General features: G+C 37.3%; 1 protein-coding gene across 4 annotated transcripts in view; it reads right to left on the bottom strand.

Annotated features, from left to right (window-relative positions):
• Positions 1-25,023, bottom strand: part of LOC306850672 (fermitin family homolog 2-like) — a 64,009-nt gene that overhangs the window by 4,684 nt on the left and 34,302 nt on the right. Inside the window, exons 5-16 of one of the 4 annotated variants that reach the window (XM_079386450.1) lie at positions 23,010-23,042; positions 15,554-15,779; positions 15,369-15,471; positions 13,485-13,592; positions 9,908-10,042; positions 8,862-8,911; positions 8,316-8,440; positions 8,136-8,242; positions 7,111-7,329; positions 2,638-2,658; positions 1,136-1,260; positions 315-456 (exon numbers count right to left, since the gene is read on the bottom strand). In XM_079386450.1, the coding sequence (XP_079242576.1) occupies positions 315-456; positions 1,136-1,260; positions 2,638-2,658; positions 7,111-7,329; positions 8,136-8,242; positions 8,316-8,440; positions 8,862-8,911; positions 9,908-10,042; positions 13,485-13,592; positions 15,369-15,471; positions 15,554-15,779; positions 23,010-23,042 (1,394 nt within the window). The remainder of the gene's footprint in view (positions 1-314; positions 457-1,135; positions 1,261-2,637; positions 2,659-7,110; positions 7,330-8,135; positions 8,243-8,315; positions 8,441-8,861; positions 8,912-9,907; positions 10,043-13,484; positions 13,593-15,368; positions 15,472-15,553; positions 15,780-23,009; positions 23,043-25,023) is intronic. The other 3 variants (XM_079386451.1, XM_079386452.1, XM_079386453.1) reach the window with 3 other exon arrangements.

The raw sequence follows: 25,023 nt of genomic DNA, 5'->3' as shown, positions 1-25,023 counted from the left end.
TTTTGCTCCCTAAGATTCCAGATTTTCAAATAGATGTATCTCAGACAAATATTGTCCTATCCTAACAAACCATACATCAATGGACATATTATTTATTCAATAATAAATCAATTTTGAAAAATTGACACTTAAGACTGGTTTTGTGGTCCAGGGTCACAAATGTTTTACTTAAGTCCAGATGATATAAAAAGTGACATGAAATGATTTTTTGCTTTTCATTTTCCACTCTTGCCTGTTTTAGGGTTAACATGGAGCCTCATTCATAACAACATAATCAGTCAAGAGTCAACAACATAAAAAAAAACCCATCTCACCATCTTAATCTCCCAGTTGACGTTCCACTGCTTCATATTACTGAAGCGCCAGGTCTTGATGGCGTCTCCTGTGCTGGCGTCCATACGGATCATTCTGTTGTAGGTGATGCCAATCAGCTCGTCTTTCTTGCCACCCTGGAACCTAATGGGAAGAAATGTAACAGTTACAGGCTCAGTGTTTATTCAAGCAGATTTTGTGAGGAGACAATGAGAAGAAATGAAAGATATAGAAGATATGAGGAAATGACTTCTTAAAGGGACAGCTCACTCTAACATGTAGATTCTGTCATTTACTCACCCTCATGTCATTGCAAACTTGTATGAATTTCATTCAAGGTGCACAAAACAACAAATTATGTAGCACATGTAAATATTGTAATGTAGCCCACATGATTTGCGCACTTAAATTCTTTATAAGCTATGTCATGTATTTGTGCAAGGCTGAAGATTAAGTTATTATGCACTGAAAATCTTGACGTGACTCTACTTGGCATGTCCATGAGAATTTATGCAAGTAGTAGCACGGTCCAATTTGTGAACAAATGATTTCTTGAGCCAGATCTTCCCAAAGAATTGCTTGATCTGGACTCAATGATCTGGTTTCAGTGATCTATAGCTCAGTTGGTGGTTAATCACATTTTGAAAGCATAAGTCAGTAATTTCTGCAGAAGAATGTAAATGATATGGGTTTGGTGAAGGTGAGTAAATTATGCTAAAAACAAAAATTAAGCATGAACTTTAAAAAGGACATTTTTATTGGCGCACAAACATGTAATCAAGACATCTGAGAGACAGAAACGTTAGGTTTAGGCGACACTCACTTGGCAAGAAAATGGGTCATTCCAAACTCTGGCAAGGACTGCCAGGCCTGTATGAAGCGCATCTTGGCCTCGATGAGGCTCATCTGCGCCACATTCTGATGGGCTTCCAGAATACGGGTGGAAATCTGAGAATGATGCATGAGTGAACATTAATATATAAGTGCTATATAAACCATCGTAACTTCAGCAGAAGGTCAGAGAGTGAACACGGACACACTGTCATCAGAAAACAACCCCAGAGAAGAATGAGACACCAGACACGTCAATATGATATCGCTGCATTCAATCACCACAAATATCACAGTGAACACACGAGACGCTCCTCTTATTCAAGCATCGCTTATGATCTGTTACACATGCGGCATAACAAACATTCACAGAAGCCATTGCAATCCCAGCTACCATCGTTTAATCCCTATTTCCCCAGAACATGAAACACGCACATCAGATGGAAATGAGTGACGTCACAAGAGTCTCCCGCAGATCAGCTATCATGAAAGCTTTAATCAGAGCTACAAACTCCCTGAAAGGGTCCATCAATCAAACAGAAGCTCTTTTCGAAAAATGATTTCCATGAGTTTTAGATGTACTATGAGACAAATGTGTTGATTATAGTGGAAACTACGGAGCCCCTAAGAGGACATAGTGATGAAAATAATTGAGATGGGAGGAAAAATTATCTTTCATTATCTTTGCATTATATTTAAATGATTCTGCTTCCTCTGGAGTTGTCTCGCAAATTCGACCAAGAAACTTTACGTTCTCGATAAACTAGATTCTCTTGCAAAACTATTGCATTTGCCAAGAAATCTTACATTCTCTCGCAAAACATTTTCATTCTCTCACTAAACTATTGCATTTGCACAAGAAACTTTACGTTCTCGATAAACTAGATTCTCTCGCAGAACTACAACATTCACCCAAGAAACTATACATTCTCTCGCTAAACTTTAGATTCTCTTGCATAACAATTGTTCTCTCGCAAAACTATTGCTTTTGCCCAAGAAAAGTTCAAAAGTTTTGTGAGAGAACGCATTTTTCTACCATCACCGGGTCTTTTTAGGGGCTGTGTAGAAAACGGCATTGTGCATCTAAAATAATGACAAAACAATAACTGTAAATGTTGATAATATATTTTGGGATCTAATCATGCTTAAACAGATCAAAATAATTGGGCTGACACTAGTTTTACTGATTAATGACATTAAAAGCCTCAAGGTCATGAGACTACAAGCTGCTTCTGTATTCATTTAAATATTTCTAAAAATATCCACCACGAGACATAATTTGACTTTTAACAGCATTCAGGCAGATAGCTGTCCTGGAGGAGACGCCAGTGACACAAAACATGATCTTAAATGTTTAAACAGTTGAGATGTGAGCTTTGGGGTGAGCTACAGCTATAAATGGTAAAGTTGTTAATGGAAGGATCTCTGGAGTAAGACACAGCACCAGTGTTAGTGAGTCATGGACATTTACCAGCTGTCAAACGAGTGACTTACCAAGTCCCTGACAAAGCCTGGCTGAGGAGGGTGGAAACAGGAAGAGGAACACGGAGGAAACAAGGGAAAAGCAAATAAATGAATAAAGCAGCAAACAGGCAGAATAACAGAATCAAAACAACCGTTAATGTACAGAGAGAGAAAAGGTCAGGGTGTGCAAGTGAGTATACAGCAGGGGAGGACCACGAGGATCAGCTGGACAGGGGAGATCTGAGGAACACGTTGCACTGGGATCACATTAGATCCGGCCGGATTGACTGTATATATTGTGCAGATGTAGAAATGTGTCAACTAGCAGAGATCCTGATATACCGTTCATCTGAAACCAAGCAGAAGACTACTGTAGTCTGCAAACTGGGGTGATCGAACTGTAGATTCATCCTCGCTGATTAAAATGGGACAATCCAGTGGAACCTGTTTTTGCACTGATATCAGACCGACACGTTTAAAATAACAGTGTATTATACGCTGATCTACTAAGCTTATTATAAAGCTATGACCACCAAACTTGGCACAAACCTTCAGGATGTTCTAACTCTGTATTCTCTCTGTTTTCTAACTGATCTGACTTTCAGAATTCCAGTATCAGACTTCCAAACAGCTCCACATAAGCTTTCAATGAGGGGGTCAAAAGCTTCATACAATGCCTCTTATAGAAAAGAGTTATTGCTTGCTATTATTGTAAACCTAAAGCTAAAATATTCTAAAGCATGCTAGGAACATGCAAACTCATACATGCTAAATGTGCAAAAAAAAAAAAAAAAAAAAAACCTTCCTAGCAACATAAATCATACCAGCAATGTGCTAAAACATGTTGGAAACATGCAAAAATTTGTGCTAAAAAAACATGTAAGCAATGTGTAAAACTGCAACACTCAGTTTCATATAAAAAAAATACTAATGCATGCTAACAAAATCCAACAACATGCCTGCAACATGATAACAGTGTCCAACAACTACCAGTAGAGGACTCTAATGAAGTAGTTTGTATTGGTTTGTCTGTCTTTGACTTCTCTGAGTAAAAACTTTCAAACTTTAAGCTTCTGATTTGTCCATTAAGCTCCAAAAAAAGAATAAAAAGAAATACTCTTTAATGACATCTTTTGTGCTGAGCACAAATCAGAACATTTTTAAACATATAAAATGGGTTCAAAGTTCTGTAGTTTATGATTAACCTGAAATGTTCATCACACTTCAAACTATACACCCTTGACTCCACAAGGTGGCGCCACACACATTTAAACCCAAGAACACTACAGGGACCTCTGAAATTCCCCACCATTTGGATGACAACATCCGCTTTCCTGATCCTGTCGAGTCTGGAAGTGAGAAAGTCCTCGATCCTTGTTTCCCAAAGTTTAGTGCTTACTGGCCCACGTCCTCTAGGAATAAAATCCCAGAGGAAGCCTCTGAAGAAAAGAAATTGAGCCTGTAATGCATGCATAAAAGAAATCATCCGGACTCTAACGTTGCTCTCACAAACAAACTGCTGTCTTCATCCCAGGCTGCCTCTCCACATTCCCAGACACGGCTTGTTTCCCGCCTGTTTCTGAAGACCCCACCCCTGCTCCTCAATGAGATGAGGACAGGAAGCCCACCATCCCCCAGCATCACAGGAGCTGGATTGAGTCCAGGGCCACTGTAAGACGACACCAGCAGCAGCAGCAGCAGCACACAGGAGCCGTCTGTCGACTCCCACACACTCACCCTCGCTACATACCTTACTCTTGGTTTTCAATCAAGTACAACAAAAAACACATCATTCTGAGAAATTTCACTGGACACTCTGCATATCCATATCACAATGAGTGTCTCAGCGCTAGAAAAAGATGATTTGGGTTTTGTTTGTTTTTTTTACAGTTTTGTAAATCTTTTTTTCTTACTAGTACCAAGTAGGACTTGGTGATATTTAAAGTGTGATATGCATTTAATATTTGACATTTATTTAGTATCATCTAGGCATGTGATCAGCTAAGGAAAAATTGAAAACCATTTTTTTTCGCTCTTCAATATAACTATTCTTAAAAACACTAATATGTGTGTGTTTTATTATACATACACACACACACACACACACATACATATACACACACACATATATACACGCTCCGAGATGCTGAAAAACACCGGATCGTGAGCTGCTCACGTGTAAATGAACACAGTGCTGTTATTTACTTTAATAGCAACTCCACACAGGAGGATTTTACTCACATGTGTTTTAATTTTGGACCCTGGCTGAGACACAAAGGGTGTTCTGCACACAACCGCAATCGTGCCATGCATTGCTGTTTCAAGCAACCCATGCATGTATTTTAAAATATGAAAACGTAATTTTTTCCACTGATTTACACAAATTCACGTGGTTCATACTTAAGGTCAGAAAATACAAAAATGCATGTTTAAAAATATTTTTTTTTTTTCTTAAAGGTGCCATAGAATGAAAAACTGTCTTTACCCTGGCATATTTAAATAATAACAGTTCTGTACATGGAAATGACATACAGTGAGCCTCAAACACCATAGTTTCCTCCTTCATATGTAAATCTCGTGATTAAAAAAGACCACTGAAAAACAGGCGAATCAGAACATAACACCGACTGTGACGCAACAGTCGCGATCACTACGCCCCCAACATTTGCATAAACCCGCCCTTGTTCTAAGCCGGCCGAACCATCAGAAGCTCTGCAGGTATTGTAAATAAACAAGCGCGGACAACAGCGAAAATAACAAAATAAATGTTATGTTCCAGGCCGTGCAGGGGGTGTGAAGTGCAGGGATGGGTTGGTGTCTGTATTCAGAAAGGCACAGAAAGCAAATAACGCGAGCCACTAAAGGGACATGGTTAGCTCCTTGCTAGCGGTAGCCTGTTACAGTACATAAGATTTCACTCTCAGTAAGGAGAGATGAGGATGATGGCGAATGACTTACAGATCCTGAGCACCACTGACAAGCATCTGATCTTGTGAAATGTGTGGTAAGTACTGTTGCTCCATAATGTAAACATAGTTTGTGTGATCGCGTCTCTTGAAAGTGAAACTATAACGCGATCGATGGATCGTTCAAAAGCAGTTTCAATGCCTCGCATATTAATAACGGCTCCCTGATGCCCGCGTTTTATATACAGTATAATTACCCGACGATATAACTGCGAGAGAAAGTATTTAAATATATATTTTCCTCCCTGTGCGTCCTTCTTGCTGATGAGCCGTACTGTGAAACAGCCAATCAGAGCAGGGCTCAACATTGAGCAGCACTGTGAAACAGCCAATCAGAGCAGAGCTCATTATTATTCATGACCCTGCTAAATAAGCCAATAACAGACCGTTTCAATCTAGGGAGAAATCCTAGGGTTGTAAATGGACATGTAAAATCGTTTCTGGAGATTTTTTGCCCTTACCTAAGCCACATACCTTCTGTGTAGATATCAGAGAACAATTTAAAATACTGTATCAATGCATTCTATGGCACCTTTAAAGGCACAATATGTAAGTTTTCGCAGCTAGAGGGCGCATATTCAAAACAAACAAAGAAAGACACCTTGATTGATTAGCAGTGATTGAGTGTGGAATCATGGGAGTTGTTGTCTTCATCCTCACAGTCGATGCAATCATGTCCATGGTTGAGCTAATGTATTAAAGACTTATTAAAGTCACTGCAGTATGAAGCAGGATGGGGCTGAAAGTCGTGGAAGCGAAACGAGGACGCTGGAGTGATTGCTAATTAAGGACAAGCGCGATACACGGCTCGAAAGCAGCGGCGCTTTTATTATGCAACAGTCGACCGCTTCCGCTTCTTCCGGTCATGCGTATGTGAGATAAAGCAGCGCTGTTTTATCATACTGGATACATTTGAGTGTGTTGAAAGCTCTGTTATAATGCTACTCTGCGCGTTTGTCACCTGTCTAATAAAATATTATTATAACAGATTAATAATAAAATAACATATTAAAGTATCTTTGGGGTTTCCATGTTTTCTACAAAATAAAACCAGAAAAATCGAGGGTGTATGACATCATTGGCAGGCGACGCAAGGACACGGTCCATGTCACTAGTTAATATTGCTTATTTCTCTGGATTTAAACATTCATATGCAAGTACACACGTCAGCAAAATACATAACACTGTTCTAGTGGTTTTTGGATATTTTAATTAAAAAATCTTACATATTGTGGCTTTAATATAACATTAAATTATCATAATTTTAATGTACTATTTTGTCAATGAAGCTAAAGACCAAGTAGGTCAGTTTTGTGACTTTGCGTTAAGACTGAACTTGATTTAAAAATCAGCAGCAAAAATGTCAACAACGTTTAACTTTGCTTCACTTGCATGCATTAGTAAATAAATACATGCACACATATTGCTGTTTATTACTATGTATTAGTATATAAGTCTCTTGACCTGTCTCCCTGCCTGTCTTCAGGTCTCTGCCGTCAGTGTCTGTTTATATTCTGTACTGCAGGCTCTCATTTACCTGCTTGTTCTTGTATTTCTTCAGGTATCGTGGAGACACCAGACACTCAGGGTTCATGTCGGTGGTGATGGGCTCTATGATCTGAGGATCAGGATTCATGTGCTGCATCTTCAGGAAGGACAGAATGTTCTGGACCTCCAAGTTGTAGGAACTATCTGCCATCGTCTTCCCTTTGGAGGCCAAACGACAAGCCGCCATCCACTGAGCGTACTGCTTCTCCTGAAGGACAGGGACATTTTTTGAAAATTGAGATTTATATATAATCTGAAAGATGAATAAGCTTTCCATTGATGTATGGTTTGTTAGGATCAGACAATGTGTCAATTTGACAATTTTTTATGATTTTTTTTTTTTTTTTATTCTTCTATTTATTATCTGTTTTTTGTTCTGTCGCTGTCATTCTGTTGCACTGTGGAAGCTTCTGTCATTAAAACAAATTCCTTGTATGTGTAATCATACCTGGCAATAAAAGCTCATTTTGATTCTGAATACTTGACTGAGATTCAACTATTTGAAAATCTGGAATCTGAGGGTGCAAAAAAAAAAATCTCCTTTAAAGTTGTCCAAATGAAGTTCTTAGCAATGCATATTACTAATCAAAAATTAAGTTTTGATATATTTACGGTAAGAAATTTACAAAATATCTTCATGGAACATGATCTTTACTTAATATCCTAATGATTTTTGGCATAAAAGAAAAATGGATAATTTTGACCCATTCAATGTATTTTTGGCTATTGATACAAATATATCCCAGCGACTTAAGACTGCTTTTGTGCTCGGGTCACACAGGTTACTTTGGCAACGAGCTGAAATAAATAAAATTATTTCAAGTAATGCTTTTTTTTATGGTTTTAGTTTTAGTTAACCATAACAACACTGATGAGTTTGTATAATTACTTTTGAAGTAGCAAGTCAAGTAACATGCTCCTTTTCCTTTTAAAGGCAAGTGAAAATGTGAGGTGATTTATTGCACAATAAAGTGTGGCAATCAATAGAAGTGTCCATGAAAACGTCTCACTCACAGCATCACACCGCAGCCAGATCTCATTCATACCATCTGCTACAGGAATTAGCAACTTGATGTTGAATTTCTGACCGGAAATGTTCACATCTGGTGTGACTTCACAGCCTACGGAGAAACAGCAGATGAGATGCAGTGCTGATGTGGTAAACAAACAGCGTTTCTGACAGCGAGCGTTCACCTCTCAGGTTCATCTGGTACGCCGGCGTGCCGTGGGCCTCCTCGCGGCTCTTGTAGCAGGAGATTGTGATGTCCTTGAACGTGCACCAGTACTGCTTGTATCCTTTCAGAGTGAGTTTCTTTGGTCTGAGGTGCAAGCAAAAGTTAGGGAAATGACTTTGATAAAAGACACATCTCTACTGCTGATCAGCTCTGTGACATCTGTTCTTTCTATATTCAATACAGCAAAATATAAGCACATTATAAGCTGTAGTGTGTAATTTCTCTGCCACTAGCATTTCAACCACTTCCAGTGGAAACCTCATGTCAGACAGGTAATACTGCTCCACTTTCACACCACTGGCTGAGCCAATATTGTCATGTCGGACCCATTTCGCTTAAACAAACACTGTAATTAATTTAGTTTCCACTAGTGTTGAGGAAATGACACCATTTACACTTTAAATAGCCTAATACATAGAGTCTATATATCTGACAAAAGGCCTTGCTTTATTTTTGCCTTACGCTAATTAAAGCTTATGAGACCAAAAACAATAAATCAACTCACTTGAAGACTTTCACGTAGTCAGCCAGTTCAGGAATGGATGTGATGTCACCCTGAGAACACAAAGTGTTTTAATAAAGTTATAAATAAAGTTGTTGGCGTAATAATGTCGAAATCTTTATGATCACAGTCTGCATAACAGCTGCACGCCGCTCATGTTATAGCCAGAGGAATACTCAGAATACACCGTTTTGACTTCATTTTTTAATGTCACTGATTTTATTTCAGCATGTTTATTATGATTAAACTCCAGTTCTGTCTGCAGTATAATGCTATCCAATTACTGCACTCAAAATATATGTATTTTTTTTTTAAATGACTGGATTGATCATTGTAAGCGAGTCATATCCACCAGAGGATATGACTCGCTTACAATGATCAATCCAGTCATTTAAAAAAAAAAATACATATATTTGAATGACTTCAATTTGAAGTAATACTTGGAGATTTTTTTACTGAATGAAAAGCATAATCAACACAAACTCAGCACAACTGAGAAACGTCGCTGTTTCTTGTAATAACAAATTTCTATATTTAGCATGGACTGATAGTTTGGACGGGATATTATTTTTTATTGATGATAGCAATGTGAACAATATTTCTAATTTGTATAGTCTTTCCTCATAAGTAACATTTAATGTGATGTGTAATGTAGTCTAATTCTACTGTTCTTCATGGAGATATAGTATTATATTAAAATAAACAAACAGTGCTTAGACTCTGAAGTACTGCACATACACATACAGCAGGCATGTGTGCTTTCCTTTAATGCGTCAGAATAATATGACACCATTTTTCTTTGTTTCATCATACCTGATTAATGAGGTTGGTGTGTTTAGATGAAGTATTTGTGATGAACTGTATGTCAATAAAATCACAGCAAGCCCATGCTATAGTCACTGCACTGACACAGGCTACAGCGGAAGTTATTTCATGCTAATATTTGGAGCTTCTGCTGTTTGAATGCAGAAGAGTTATAAAGGCCTACAGGTGTGTGTCTGTGGCTGTAACGGAAGTAGTAGGAATTATTATTGCATGTGTTCCAGTACCAGCGTGTTGGACGTCTTTCCTCCCTCTAGAGTGATCTCCAGATCCGACAGAGCTGCATCAACCTCATCGACCTCCTTCTCACTGTTATTCATGTGATTGTCTGAAGACATGATGGACAGCTTGTTGATGTGGTACTGCAAATAAAAACACAAAATAAACACGCTGTTGTCATTTATTAATTCATCATATTAATATCGTAAATTCTTTGTTGTAATATTTAACCCTCTCCCACATCTAACATTTACCCAATAATAAAAAAAAATGAATTTGTCAACGTAAATGTAAAAGTATCTTCAAAATATTGACACTTGCATAACTTGAATTTGTTTAAATATGTATTCACACATGTCCTCAATTCCAGGGCTGCACACAGTCAAACTCTTACAAAATGTGGGGAAAATAAAATTAATAAAATATTTACTTTGACCTCCTGGGATGAACATTTAACATTTTTAAATCATTTTCTGTATCAGTATTATTTTAGTATCATTGATACTAGGGTTGCACGATATTGGAAAAAACTCTTAATATAAATTGCGATTATAAAAAAAAAAAAGACTTGAACAGCTCTATTTGGAAAAAAATAATCATCAATGATTTGGGTGATTTTGTAGGTGAATAAATCAACATAGAAAATAAGCAAATTCCAAACATAGATAACCTAAATAATATTAGAAAAAGATACAAATGAACTAAACAGTGCTTTATATTCTTCAGGTAAGTCTAATAGTATTCAGGTATAGAAATTGAATAATCAAATTAAAAATAACACTGCATAAGTCTTCACTGTATAAATTAAATCTAATAAATCTGTGTTAAAGCTACAAAAGTGATTTTGTTGTTTGATTAACATTCATGACACAGAAAGCCTCAGGAACATTAAACTGCTGTGAACCAATATAGCCTACTATCCATTTACTTTCTCAATTGTTTACTTTCACCTTTGCCATAAGCAACTGTGTTTACAAGAATACTTGCGGAGACATGCATTTTGACAATCTCACACGTGTGTCATTTCAGACAAATAGATGCGGAGATGAATGGTGATGAATTCAGTGTTCACGTGTATCTGCGTAGCTCTCACCGTGTTTTTACACAGTCCATGGTCTACACCGGATGCGAGTGGTTATACTAATACTATAGAGTGGTTGCGGCATGACGCAACAAATCCCCGAGAGTAAATCCGTAGTTCTTTTTATGACGTACTGACACAAAGTTCACATGATTTGCAACGGTCGCTTTGTCATGTCCAGTGCAGGCAGCCTTTAGCTGTTGCTGCGCGACACGACACTGTCGTGAAAAATGATCAGTGTAAATATAACGATCAGTATACTAAACAGCGCACATCCTGCGAAGTGACTATCGTGGATGCGCACATCACAATGTTGATGCTGAAACGATGTATCGTGCAGCCCTAGATACACTATTGTAGTTTATTTTTTTTTATATATATATATATATATATATATATATATATATATATATATATATATATATATATATATATAGAATTTGTTATTTTTTTTTTTTTTAATTTTAGCTATTATTTTTTTTTTTATTAGTAGGAGTGCAAAACATAAAACATATGGTGAACACAAAACAAAAAACAGCAATGACAATAACAGCGATGAAAGCAAACAGTCATGACAATCTGAATAATAGTAGTAGTATTTAAGTAATATTAACATGCATAAAAATAATAATAATGAAAATACTAAAGATGGTGATAACAATATTCAGATTTTAGCTAGTTTAAAGTTAATATTCTAACATTTATAATTGTCTGCATCAGTGTTATTTTAGTATCATTGATACACTATCAGTTTTTTCCCTCAACAGGTTATTAATAAAAAATTCACACACAGTGTATATATATATACACACTGTGTGTGTGTGTGTGTGTGTGTGCATGTTTATGTGGTTTATGAGGACACAAATTTGTATAATGACATGGGTATGACAGAGGTATTACAATATGAAGGTGGTTTATGGGGACTCTGCCTATGTCCCCGTAATTCAAAAGGCTTAAAAAACATACTAAATGGTGTTTCTTTGAAAATCTAAAAATGCACAAAGTCTCCTGTGAGGGCTAAGTTTAGGTGTAGGGTTGGTGTAGGGCAATAGCACACACAGTTTGTTCAGTATAAAAACCATTACACCTATGGAGAGTCCCCATAAACCACAAAAACCAACACGTGTGTGTGTGTGTATATGAATATGTATGTATGCATGCATGCATGTATATATATATATATATATATATATATATATATATATATATATATATATATATATATATATATATATATATATATATATATATATATATATATATATATATATATATATATATATATACACACACACATACACACACACACACTTTTACATATATTTTTTTTCTTATTATTTATTTATATTTTCTTTTTATTTAAAGTTTAAAGTTAATAATTTAACATTTATTTCAATGATACTAACAACATTTTTAATATTGTTATTTGTTAACTATAATACTATTCATTTATGAGTTTAGAGCAAACCTATAATCTAATTTGGCTTTTGTTTCTTTCCGTATACAGTTCACTGCACTACAAGTATTCTCTACCATGTTTTTGTATTTTTTACAACTCAAAAAATTGAACTGTAATTATGTATGCATATACTGGATCTGTTCTGTACCCCAGGGCGGTTTGACTTGCTGCTCTCCATGGCTGCATGGACCGGCGTGTGGAGTTTTGCCCAGAACAGAACCATACCGCCAACACTAACAGTATGCAATATAATTGCAATAAATATACTTTGACGAAAGTGGTCCTGACTGAATTAACTGTCAAACTTTCCCCATGGTGCTACAGTGGACAGTTAGACTACAGATGTTTATTTTACTGTACGCTGATGACAGCTCCGCTTTCAAAATGGAGGCTAAAGGCATTTTCATGTCTCAGATAAGAGTAGTTAGTAGGTGAATGACACACAGATTTCTCTCAACGGTTAACAGCCTGCTATAATGCTGGCTAAACTTAGAGCTGCTGATGTCTGACAGCGCTGAGCTCTTCTACCCAGAGACACGTCCAGAGCCAGACTCATATCCTCTGACTGAACGTGGTGCGGACTGATGGGGAGGGACAGACCTGACTAATTTAAACTCGCTGTACGTAAACAGAGAAAGTCGACACCACTGATACACCTCCACAAATCCCTGCTGGAGCAACCCACACCTCCTTAGGCTGGAGACTCCGGGTGGTCTCCCATGTCCCACCTCCCTCGAACAGACGCCCGCTCTATATTTACATGATGTGAAGACAGTGAGGCGTCCTGAGGTGTTGTCACTCAACATTTATGAGGGTTTGAAATAGCAGGGTCATCGTTGGCCAAAGGGCCAGTGAAAACAAACGCCGCAGCCAAACGTTTGCACGCTGCAGATGCTAAGCAGTCAGGCACAGAGCCCATCCAATTCATTTACAGGGCCAGAGGACCTGAGTGAAGACTGCAAACTGTCAAACGGTGTGCTTACGCAGCAATCCTAACAGACGGAGCGCTCGCATAAATTTTGCCGAGGTTTGGATGCGCACGTACCTGCAGGGCGGCGAACATCATCATCTCCTCCTCGGTGCATTCGATCTCCTCCAGCAGGATGGCCCACTTGGCCTGCTCATACAGCTGGTTCACCCTGATGGCATCATACTGCAGGGGTCAGGAGAGTGTTAAAAACACGACACCACAACAGCACTTACATCACACCGTCCTTACAACATAAGAGCGTAGAATCCTCTCAGAGGCCTACGGGTGAGCATAATGCACACTATATATTACTACACTCATATACAACCTTAAAGAGGTCATGAAACGCAACATTTTATGTTTCCTGAGGTCCACTTATCTTAGTATGGCATTTTCATCAAAAAGGGTCAAAAGGTAGAAATAAATGGTAATTTTTTACCCAAATTTAGCCTCTGATAAATGATTTATAGTACTATTTAACCCTCTCCCACATCTACCATTTCCCAATTTAATAAAACTGAATAAATCAATGTAAATGTTATAATGTAAATGTAAAATGGGCTGCAAACACTGCTAAATTCTTACAAAAAAAGTAAAAAATAAATTAAATATTTAAAATGACCTCCTGAAATGGACAAATATGTTGTCCTGACCCACATTTTGCAAGTTACACGGTTACTAGACGATTTTCCCAATTAAATTAAACTATATTTTTCATGCAAATGTTCATGAAATGCAATATTTTATGTTTCCTGTGGTGCACTTATAATCTTAATATGGTATCTTCATCAAAAATAAAAATGGTCATAAATGTAGAAACACATGGTAATTTTCTGCCCAAATTTATCCTGATTTGGACGCTCTGTTAGAAGGGTGTGCCCACTGTGAGACTTCAATGGAAACTCCCACTGCTATGATTGGCTGACATCATTGCATATGAAATGAGCATTACATGTGGAATTCTCTTGAAAACTTATGCCCAATGGGGAAAAGTGTTGATTACAGCATTATATTTAGAGCATCAAAGTGCTGCACTACAGTCATGTCTACTGAGCACACAATGATTATCATCTCCTTACTGCGACGTGATTTCTGCAATCTCACCAATACTTTTACCATAACTTACAAAGTGCAACACAATGTAAATAAGAGACTCGTTGAGCAACGTAAACTGAGCCACTGATTATAACAGGATTGTAAATGCAGAAATCACCGATAGACTCGCTCTGTTCCAGCTATTATAAAGACAACAATCTCTGATCACTTTCTGCATATAAAATAATCACAATATAAATGGTTTTCATGATACTAACAGGAATATCAAGAACATTTTCCATTGTATGACCCCCTTTAGGTTTTTCGCCCATTCAATTGTCTGTCACACTGTAAAAAAAAACATTTGCAATTTTTACAGTGGATTAATTTAGAAACAAGGCACAATTCGATGCATGTTTTCAAAAAGATTGAAACTAAAAGACGATGCTGTGCGACTATATTGGATCCGACAGTCATGTCGCACCGCACAAGTGTGAGTAACTATTTTTATTACATGATCACTATTGCTTTGTCTCTTCTTACAGATCATTTGGTTGGATTGTACGGAGTTAGTTATGCGTCCATCTATGAAGAATGTAGGCTGTCAAACATACACAACTGTTAGCCAATGACAGCACTGGGTGTTTACTTCTGAGTCTGCAATCCTCCACGTCTATTCAATGTTCTGATGGGGGGGGTCAAAAACAGGACAGAAAATAGACTATTATTTATAAAAAAAATAATTTGTTTTTTAATGTAAAAATCTGGACAACATTGGACCTCAGTGGACCTCAAAGAACAGTGCAAAATAAAAAAAACAAAGGCAGTTCATGACCCCTTTAAGAGCTTGTGTGTGATTCTGGAATGTCCTATTCTGCATTGTGTCAATATGACTATATGTGATCAGGTGCAAAACACACTGACCTTTGGGTTGAGGTCAAAGAAGCTGTGGTACTTGAACCGGAGCAGAAGAACCTCGTTCTCCTTCACATCCTGCTCCATCAGTGATCTGGAGGAGTCCAGCCACCTTCACGAAGACAATCAGAGGAATATGAACAAAAGCCTTCTGAATCACAGTCTCTTCACACATCAGATCTGTCTCAGCTTACCCCTGGTTGATCTTGGCCTTATCCAGGAGGGACTGTGGTTTGTACATCTTGACCACAATGTCGGGTGAGGTGATGGGCTGGCTGACAGCGAGTATGCTGGGATTGCCTTCTGACAGCGGACTGTCTCCAAACCAGGCTGTGGTGGGGGACAGTGGGCTGCCGTCCCGAGAGTCATAGGTAGGCGTCATTGTCTTGCTGTAAAGTCCAGGACTAGAATAGATGCTTCCTGAAATGAGAGACATCTGTCAGTAACCACCCAAAACGGGCATCACCCCATTCACTTAACAAGCCAGATGGAGGGCTGGGCGGAATGACGTATATTTTAATGTTTCGTCCAGTAGAGAGTGATCTAGGTTTTGTAAACATGGTGTAACTGTAGGTTGTTTGTGCCTTTCAAGCAAGAGAGCAAATTGGCATATTTATAAAGAAATCAACAGTCAGAGGTGGGCTTATACTGTCTTACATATTTACAGCCGTTTGCCATTTAGATTTTTTTTTCAACTTAGGATCATCATCATTTTTTTGGTTTTCTTCCATTAAACTATAAAAAGAATAAAGATTAAAAATAAATTATAATATTACACAAAATTAAATAGGCATTATTACACTGATACAAAACTATTTTGTGTTGAATTTTCTGCAAAAATAGCTTTGGACCTTTTTCACACACACAAAAAAAATAACCCACACTTTACAAAAAAAGGAAAACATATCAAGATTATGTTGGTCAGAAGAGAGAAATGTGTCAAATTTGCATGCAGCATCGTTGACGTTTTATGCAATTTATTCCAAGGCAGTTTAACAACAAAATAATTATTATAAATGTACATTATTAAAAAACAGACAATTATAAATGGGCCCTTTTTACGGACTGTGATGTGTAGCTCACAGTCCATTAAAAAAAAGTCAAATTATTAAAAATGATAATAATAATAATAATAATAATAATAATAATAACACTAACAGTTGTGCAGCTAATTTGCATCATCTACTCTGTCATCATTTGTTATAAATAATCTTGTTTTCTGGTTTGAGTCCATTAAATTTTAAAATATATAATTTAAGATTTTTTAAGATAAAATTGACAACCCAAACTCTGGCAATGTTGGGACATTTTTTAAATTTGAATAAAATGAAAACAAAGAATTTCAAATCACATGAGCCAATATTTTATTCAAAATAGAACATGGATAACATAAAGGTTTAAAAGAGAAATATTTACAATTTTATGCACAAAATGAGCTCATTTCAAATTTGATGCTTGCTAAAGGTCTCAAAATAGTTTGAACGGGGGCATGTTTACCATGGTGTAGCATCTCCTCTTCTTTTCAAAACAGTTTGAAGACGTCTGGGCATCGAGGTTATGAGTTTCTGGAGTTTTGGGGTTCGAATTTTGTCCCATTCTTGCCTGATATAGGTTTCTAGCGGCTGAAGAGTTTGTGGTCATCTTTGACGCATTTTCCGTTTAATGATGCGCCAAACATTCTCTATAGGTGAAAGAGCTGGGCTGCAGGCCAATTCAGCACCTGGACTCTTCTACTACAAAGCCATGCTGTTGTAATAGCTGCAGTATGTGGTTTTGCGTTGTCCTGCTGAAATACACGTCGTCTGGAGGGGAGCATATGTTGCTCTAAAACCTTTATATACCTTTCAGCATTCATAGTGCCTTCCAAAACATGCAAGCTGCCCATACGGTATGCACCCCATACCATCAGAGATGCTGGCTTTTGTATGATAGAGCATTAGTTGGCATCTGCAGATGGCACGGCGGATTGTGTTTACCGACAGTGGTTTCTGGAAGTATTACTGGGCCCATTTAATAATGTCAATGACAGAATCATGCCGATGAGTGATGCAGTGTCGTCTGAGGGTTTCTCTGAATCTTTTGATGTTATTAACTGTAGATGATGCGATTTGCAAAGCTTTTTCAATTTGATGTTGAGGAACGTTGTTTTTAAAGTATTCCACAGTCTTTTTATGCACTCTTTCACAGATTGGAGAGCCTCTGCCCATCTTCACTTCTGAGAGACTCTACCTCTCTAAGACATCCCTCTTATAGCTAATCATGTTACAGATCTGATGTAAATAAACTTAATTAGTTGCTAGATGTTCTCCCAGCTGAATCTTTTAAAAAAATTCTTGCTTTTCAGCTCTTTGTTGCCCCCGTGCCAACTTTTTTTGAGACTTGTAGCAGGCATCAAATTTGAAATGAGATCATTTAGTGGATAAGCGTAAAATTTCTCCGTTAAACATTTATGTTATATTGTGAATAAAATACTGGCTCATGTGATTTGAAAGTGTTTTAGTTTTCATTTTATTCAAATTTAAAACATCCAAACATTTCCGGAATTCGGGTTGTAAGATGTTACTCAAGATTAAACAGGGATTTTCCACATTTCTATAAAACAAATTATTTGGTTAAATTTTCTGCAAAAATAACTTTGTAGAACATTGTCATACCGCCCACTCCTAGCCAGATACGTGTACCAAATCCAGTGACTGAAAATCACCATAAAAAGCACAAGAAACTGCTGTTCACACAATCACCAGTCACATCACATGACTGCACAGTTCTGATGAAAGCAGCATGCAGAAAACACACAGTAAAACACAGAGTTGAACAGAGTGCACACACAGCAGCGAGCACATCCAGCAGCATAAGGGGTCCAGGAGGTGACTGGCATCTCTATGAACCCGGTGAATCAGGAGCCGAGCATCAGCTGGGTCTCAGTACACCGTTACAGCTGTTATCACCACACACCATTAACACATTCAGTCCATTAGTGCAGCATCATTCTTTAAACACTTCAGTTAATGCCTACAGGACAACTGGAGCAATTTTCCCAATCCGCATAAGGACCTCAAATTGCACAGGTCCTGCTGGTTATTATTAAATGGAGACTCCTGGATGTTCATTAATATTACATAGTATCAGCTGTTCATCAGCTATGACGTATGTCATGATACAACACCCACAAAGACTAACTATAACCTTCATTTAGATAACTAGAGCTAGTGAAAGCATGACACCTAATGAACTACATCAATAAAAGAAAACTTTAATGAGAGCAAGTGTCCTTAAAATATACTTATGTAGCAAACATATTTAAAAGTTAAGAGAGGCTGTCCCATATTGTGAATATAAAAACAACAGGAGGAGTCACACTTAATGGACCTCTAGTAATTTACTGTATAAATGTCAGTCATATTTATCAGTTTATAAACAAAAATAATTAAATAATTAAAAAAAATATCTATATATATATATATATATAAAATTATAATAAGTAGTGGTCGACCGATATATCGGCCGATATCTGGCTTTTTTTTAAATATCAGTATCAGCCGATAAGGTTTTCTGTTTTCTTACAACGGCAGCGCTTGAGCACACAGCACTCACATTCTCCTTGTTCACTGCCGTTGTTCAGTTCTGTAGAAGTCTGTCTAATAATCAGATAGAACTGTTAAACAAAGGAATTTAAAAAGGTATACAAAAAAGTATTATAATGATTGTTTTTATATTATTAGTAATAGAAAGGCAAACATTATAATACTTTCTCATTTGCCTTCAGCATTCAGCAAATGCGCATTTATATAATTTAAACAAATCTTTGAATGACTAATGAACATTTAATTTCACAAACCTTGTAGACTAGTCGAATCCAGCTGTGAGATCTTATAAAGTGTGCATTTGTATCCTGCATGGTCGCGTGTTCTCTGTGTGACGGTCGGTCCGTGTGAACTGAATGCGGACAGGATGCGAGTTCAGCTTCACTGGAGACGCGCGATCGACAAACTTTAAAATTGTGATTTCAAATTAATAATTTTCACTGTGTGCTGTATGTAAAATTAGTGTTACCTTGGCTTTATTTGAAAAAATATGATTCCCAATGCACACAAACATCCCAGAATACCGAGTGCCCTGTTGGTTACAGTGTTTACTTCCTTTTTAATTATATATATATATATATATATATATATATATATATATATATATATATATATATATATATATATATATATATATATTTATTTTTTTTTTTTTTTTTATTAAATATTTAAATATTATTTAAATATTTGTGAAATTATACTTTAGATGACAAAGTATTTTATGTTTATTTTAAACATTTATTTTTTTAATACATTTTCAAATGACTTAAAATGTATTAAATATTAATTAAAATAAACAAAATTATATTGGCTTTATATAGACCATCGGCCACCCTGCTTTCCAAGATATCGGCATCGGCTGTCAAAAAAAACAACCACTAATCGGTCAACCACTAATCATAAGCCATTAGCATCAATAAAACATCTTTATTTCTTTTAAAAAATAAAATAAAAAACCTGAAAATTGAATTTAGAAAAGAAATCTGAAAAATTTGAAAAGAAAAACAAATTAAGCAAATTCAATATATAAGATATATTCAAATGAATCCTTTAAAGCACTGACAGCCCACACAAAATGTCTTAGACATTACCACCAAAATCAGGCTGTGAGAGCAATAATGCAATGCAAAAATAAACTTCTGCTAGCAGGGCAAATATGCAATTTTATGTGAAGACACCATAATCTGTCAACTGAATACACTTGTTTATCTGCTGTCATAAATCAGACAAATCACACAGTTACACTACACATTCTTCTCTAACCACTCAAGCGACCAATCTCAGAGTGAGTAAAACACAGAAGCAAAACCACATATGTGGCAGTGAGAGGCCACAGTCATATAGAGGGACAGGAAGTGCCTGTGGGGTGGCAAAGGTCATGAGAAAAGACAGAGGGCTGGAGGAGGCATGAGGGAGGCTCGCAGCCCTTCTCAGAAACTCAGAGGAAGGTCACTAGAGGGGTTTCCACTCCCATCGGGGAACTGAGGAGGCCTGCCTTTGGATGTTTACTCGACTCTACGCACTGTTTGGGAATGTTCAAATGAATCCTGATCCACAAACACACATCACACTGACGCTTCAGCTCAGACTCATGCTTGAAGGCACGTGTAAAACAATGAACAGCGAGCGTGGAGGAGTGTTCACTCGCTCATAAGCAAAATGTTAAACTGTTTAGATAATAACAGTGCTGCAAGGCCTCTTTTTTTAATTCATTTTCTGTAATTATTTTGGCTCAAACTTAGACTCTATTCAGATTTTTTGTAAATAATTTCAGCTCTAAGAGTGCTATTTTTAAAAACTTAAATAGTTTTTAATATTAAAATGTTAGTTCACTCAAAAATGATAATTGTCATAATTTCCTTAACTTTTTTGTTTCAAATCCATAAGATTTTGTTAATATTTGAAACACAAATGAAGATGTTATTGAAATCTGAGAGATTTCTGTCCCTTCATTAAATGCAGCCAAAACTTTGATCTAAAAGAAATCCATATGAAGAGAGTGGTTTAATCCAAGTCTTCTGAAGAGACACAATGGCTTAATATGATAAACAGATCTAATTTAGGCTTGCATTCATATATAAACACGGATCAATACATATACTTAGAGAACATTAAATCAGACTAATCAGGGTAGACAGCATAATGTATTTGACTGAAAACGAGACTGTGTGCAGGATAGACTGGCATGCGTCAAATAAAGGTTTATAATTGTTTTATGGGCTAAAACAGTTTCTTCAGCTGAACATTTGGTATGTTGTTAAAAACATCTGTGCAATCTAATGGACTGTACATCTATCCCTCTTTCATTAATGTGAACATGATGCTACATTGACTAAGGTCTATGTGGTAAACAGAAGCTCTCAGTGCTTGTGAATGTGAGAAAACTAATGAGGTTCATTCTCATGTGTCATTCAAGCACATATGAACTTCCTCAAGAACCAATGAGGGTTGTTCTCATATGCCAAGCAAATATGTGCACTCGTTAAATCTGTTCATTAAGCAAATCAATCCTTATGTCCTTAAAAGACTTGGATTAAACTATTTGATTTACATGGATTTTTTACAGTATATTTATTTTTTTGTTATTCATTATCCATTTAAAGTCTGTTGTACCGAAACGGTGATTGTTGCTTCTTAAACCTGGCTTCATTTCGAGAGTGAGTCAGATGTTGATTCAGTAAATGCTCTGAACGATTCAGCAAAGCATTAATGCCCCTTTTTTCCACCAACACGGCTCCTCTGGTGGTTCCTGGGCTGATGCCCATCCATCACTCTCATTCCACCATAGAAACAGCAGTTCTGGGCTGAAAACAGTAGTTACAATCCAACCCTAAAACCTTGCTGACTGGAAAAGTCAGAGAGCTTGAATTGGTGCGTGTGTGTGTGTGTGGTGTGGTTGGGGGGGGTTAAAAGAAGTCTAGACACTCTCTCTATATCTGCTGGCTTCAGTTGAATGCACAGAGAACGCTACATACGTTTGTGAATTTAGATTAACCCAGTCGAGCTGACGAAAGACTGGTTAAACCTGGAGCAATTCATTATAAGAATCACCAAAAAAATAAATAAAACTAGTAATATAGTAATTTGCTTGTGGATTGGACTACACTGGTTACGCCTAATGCTTGTTTTTGCGTGCAGCCTGCAGGATAAAACCTTTATTTGAGGCGTTTATTTGATGGCAATTCAATTTGTCACATTCAATTCAAATTCCAAGACCACAACTTTTCTGTGGCGTTGGAGATTCAGCACCAATGAAAACAGTTGCAGGGACATATCTTAGTCTTAGGAGTGCACCAATATCTAATTTCCATACGGAGCATTCTTTCTTGCATTTATTTGCATGATGAATTTGTTATTGGCCCTTTCCTCTATTTTATTTCCAATCTCTGTATATTTGCCTTCACAACTTCTCTATCATTTGACTATTTTGACCACTATTGTTTTGCTGCCTGGCAAGAATTGGTATTTCCTTCCTTCCAACTGCAGCAATAAAATAAGACTTTTGCAGAGTGTAATAGGGATGCTCTTAAATCAAACCGCATTAAAAATGCAAGGTTCTTTGTATGTCACATGCGTACTCCATACAGAACCTTGAGCCTTAGTAAACTTACAACTGTTCAGTGCACACACATCCTGTCCATCATGTGCACATGCATCCTAATATGCCCACTTGTTTTTATAACCAGTTACGATGAGCTTCAGATAAAAGCTTGAATAATCGATGTCAGTATTGGCTGGGCTAAAATAATAACACCAAGCACTATTTGCTGGGTAGCTCCCTGACCTGACCTTTCAGTATTGGATCCCTTACTTTAAATAGATTTTAGGACAAAGCGAGACAATTTAAACAAGCAAAACTGAGAACCGATAAGGGAATGTAAGGGAATGTAGCGTTTGGGCAAAGCTCATCTCATGACCGCCATCAGCTGAGGTGTCACTGAAGCAGAGAGTCAGGTGACCAGAGTCAGGGATTTCTCAGAGTCAGCAGTGGTCAGGTGACTGCTCCAGCTGTGGTGAGAGGAGGTGAAGGAAGCAATGCAGGAAGCCAGAAAACAGCGAGCCTTACCTTTTACCGGTCCAATGTATAGTATCTCAGAGGCTTGAGGAATGGAAGGAAATGGAGAAAGGAAAAAATAAAGAGAGAAAGGGGGGGAATGAAAGGATAGATTAAAGAGATTAACAGCTTGGAGGAAAAGGAAAGCGTTACCATGCAAAATGAGACAAGACATCAAAAGTAACCAAAGTTTCAAAAAGAAAAGAACTAATATCTCAAAATAAATAAAAAGTTCCCTTGATAGGGCAGACCCAAGATTGTCATAATTTCCTAAACTTTTGTGTTTCAAATCCATAAGATTTTGTTAATCTTTGAAACACAAATGAAGATGTTATTGAAATCTGAGAGATTTCTGTCCCTTCATTAAATGCAGCCAAAACTTTGATCTAAAAGAAATCCATATGAAGAGAGTGGTTTAATCCAAGTCTTCTGAAGAGACACAATGGCCTAATATGATAAACAGATCTAATTTAGGCTTGCATTCATATATAAACACGGATCAATACATATACTTAGAGAACATTAAATCAGACTAATCAGGGTAGACAGCATAATGTATTTGACTGAAACGAGACTGTGTGCAGGATAGACTTACAGTATGGCATGCGTCAAATAAAGGTTTATAAAACCTTTCATCGTAACATTTTTAGTCCTTCTAAAGAACATGGTATTTGTACCTTTAGCTTCTCACATAAGTAAATCAATCAATCAATCAATCAATCAATCAATGTTTCTGCTCTTCTCTAGCTTACTTTCTAGTCTAGTTGTCTAATAAACAAGGCATTGTATATTACAAATATTGAAGTCTCTTTGACAAATTGCTTTTGTTCCTCTTCTGTAAGCTGCTTTGAATAGAAGCATCTGCTAAATGAATAAATGTGCGTATGAAAGTCCAGACACAGACCAGGGGAGGACAGAGCTCTACTTCCAGAGCAGATTGTGTTGTTTGAAGATCCGTAGAGGAAGGGAAATCAGCAACAATACTTATGGGTGGAGCTCATGTCCTGCTCACGCCGTAATCAAAGCGATCCCTATCACGGCAACTCGTACTGAAATCCCTCTTGAGAGGAGATCAAGCGCCGGGTCTTCGGCTCATTTCCCGTTGTGGGCCAAAACGGCTCATGGCAGCTCCCGTTCCATTTTCTCCTTCCTAAAAGAGCCTTTGTGTGGTAAAAACCAGCGTCTTTATGGACCCTAAACATCGGGAGTCCTGCACTATTTTAATGAGGGTCATCATGAGGTTAAATGGTAGTAATGAAGGAACAAGTGGAGAACAGATCCCAGACACAAGCGTTTTGAGTTTGCATGGGGGACGCGTTGCACAAGGGCCCTGGGACAATAGACCCTATTCATGTCGACCTGAGGAGATGGAGTCTGTCCTCTGTGCATCGTTAATGGATTGTAGCGCATCATGCGTGGGGTGATGTAGCTGCTCTGTTTCAAAATGGCAGCGTGACCAAATATGTGCGGAATCTGAACCATTCACGCTCCGAAGTTAGAGCGAGAGCAGCAGGCCTGCAAATGATACACTGCTCTCAACCCACACATTTCTCATTTCAGCACTGTTTCAACATAAGCCTTTTGTTTTCCTGCTCTTCAACCACACACGCATCATTATGGAGCTTCATGGGTTCCAAACCATCAAACACTGTGTACGACGCAAACAAGCAATGCGATGTGGCACGACAATCAGAGTTGCTTAAGTCAACCATCGCTATCTATTGCTCATACTTGGGTTTAAGATTCAACCTAACCTCAAATCCCAAGCACCTCGGCGTGTAACCCCACCCACATGATTTGTGACGGATATGAACCATGCCTCAGGTTTGTTGCAGAGAGAAGTACCATTACGCTAATTAACCATTAACTCTATTAAAATCAACTGGGTTGAGTTGCTTGGGCATTTATAACTGGTTTTCAATCTTGTCTAAGGGACCCAGAGCACTGGACATTTCACATTAGCACATCTTTAGTGCCCTGATGCAGCGATGTAGAAAATAAGGACAGAATTTATTACAAAAATATT

The sequence above is a fragment of the Barbus barbus genome, assembly GCF_936440315.1.
Source record: "Barbus barbus genome assembly, chromosome: 30".
Lineage (NCBI taxonomy): Eukaryota > Metazoa > Chordata > Actinopteri > Cypriniformes > Cyprinidae > Barbus > Barbus barbus.
This window is presented reverse-complemented; position numbering and strand designations above follow the sequence as displayed.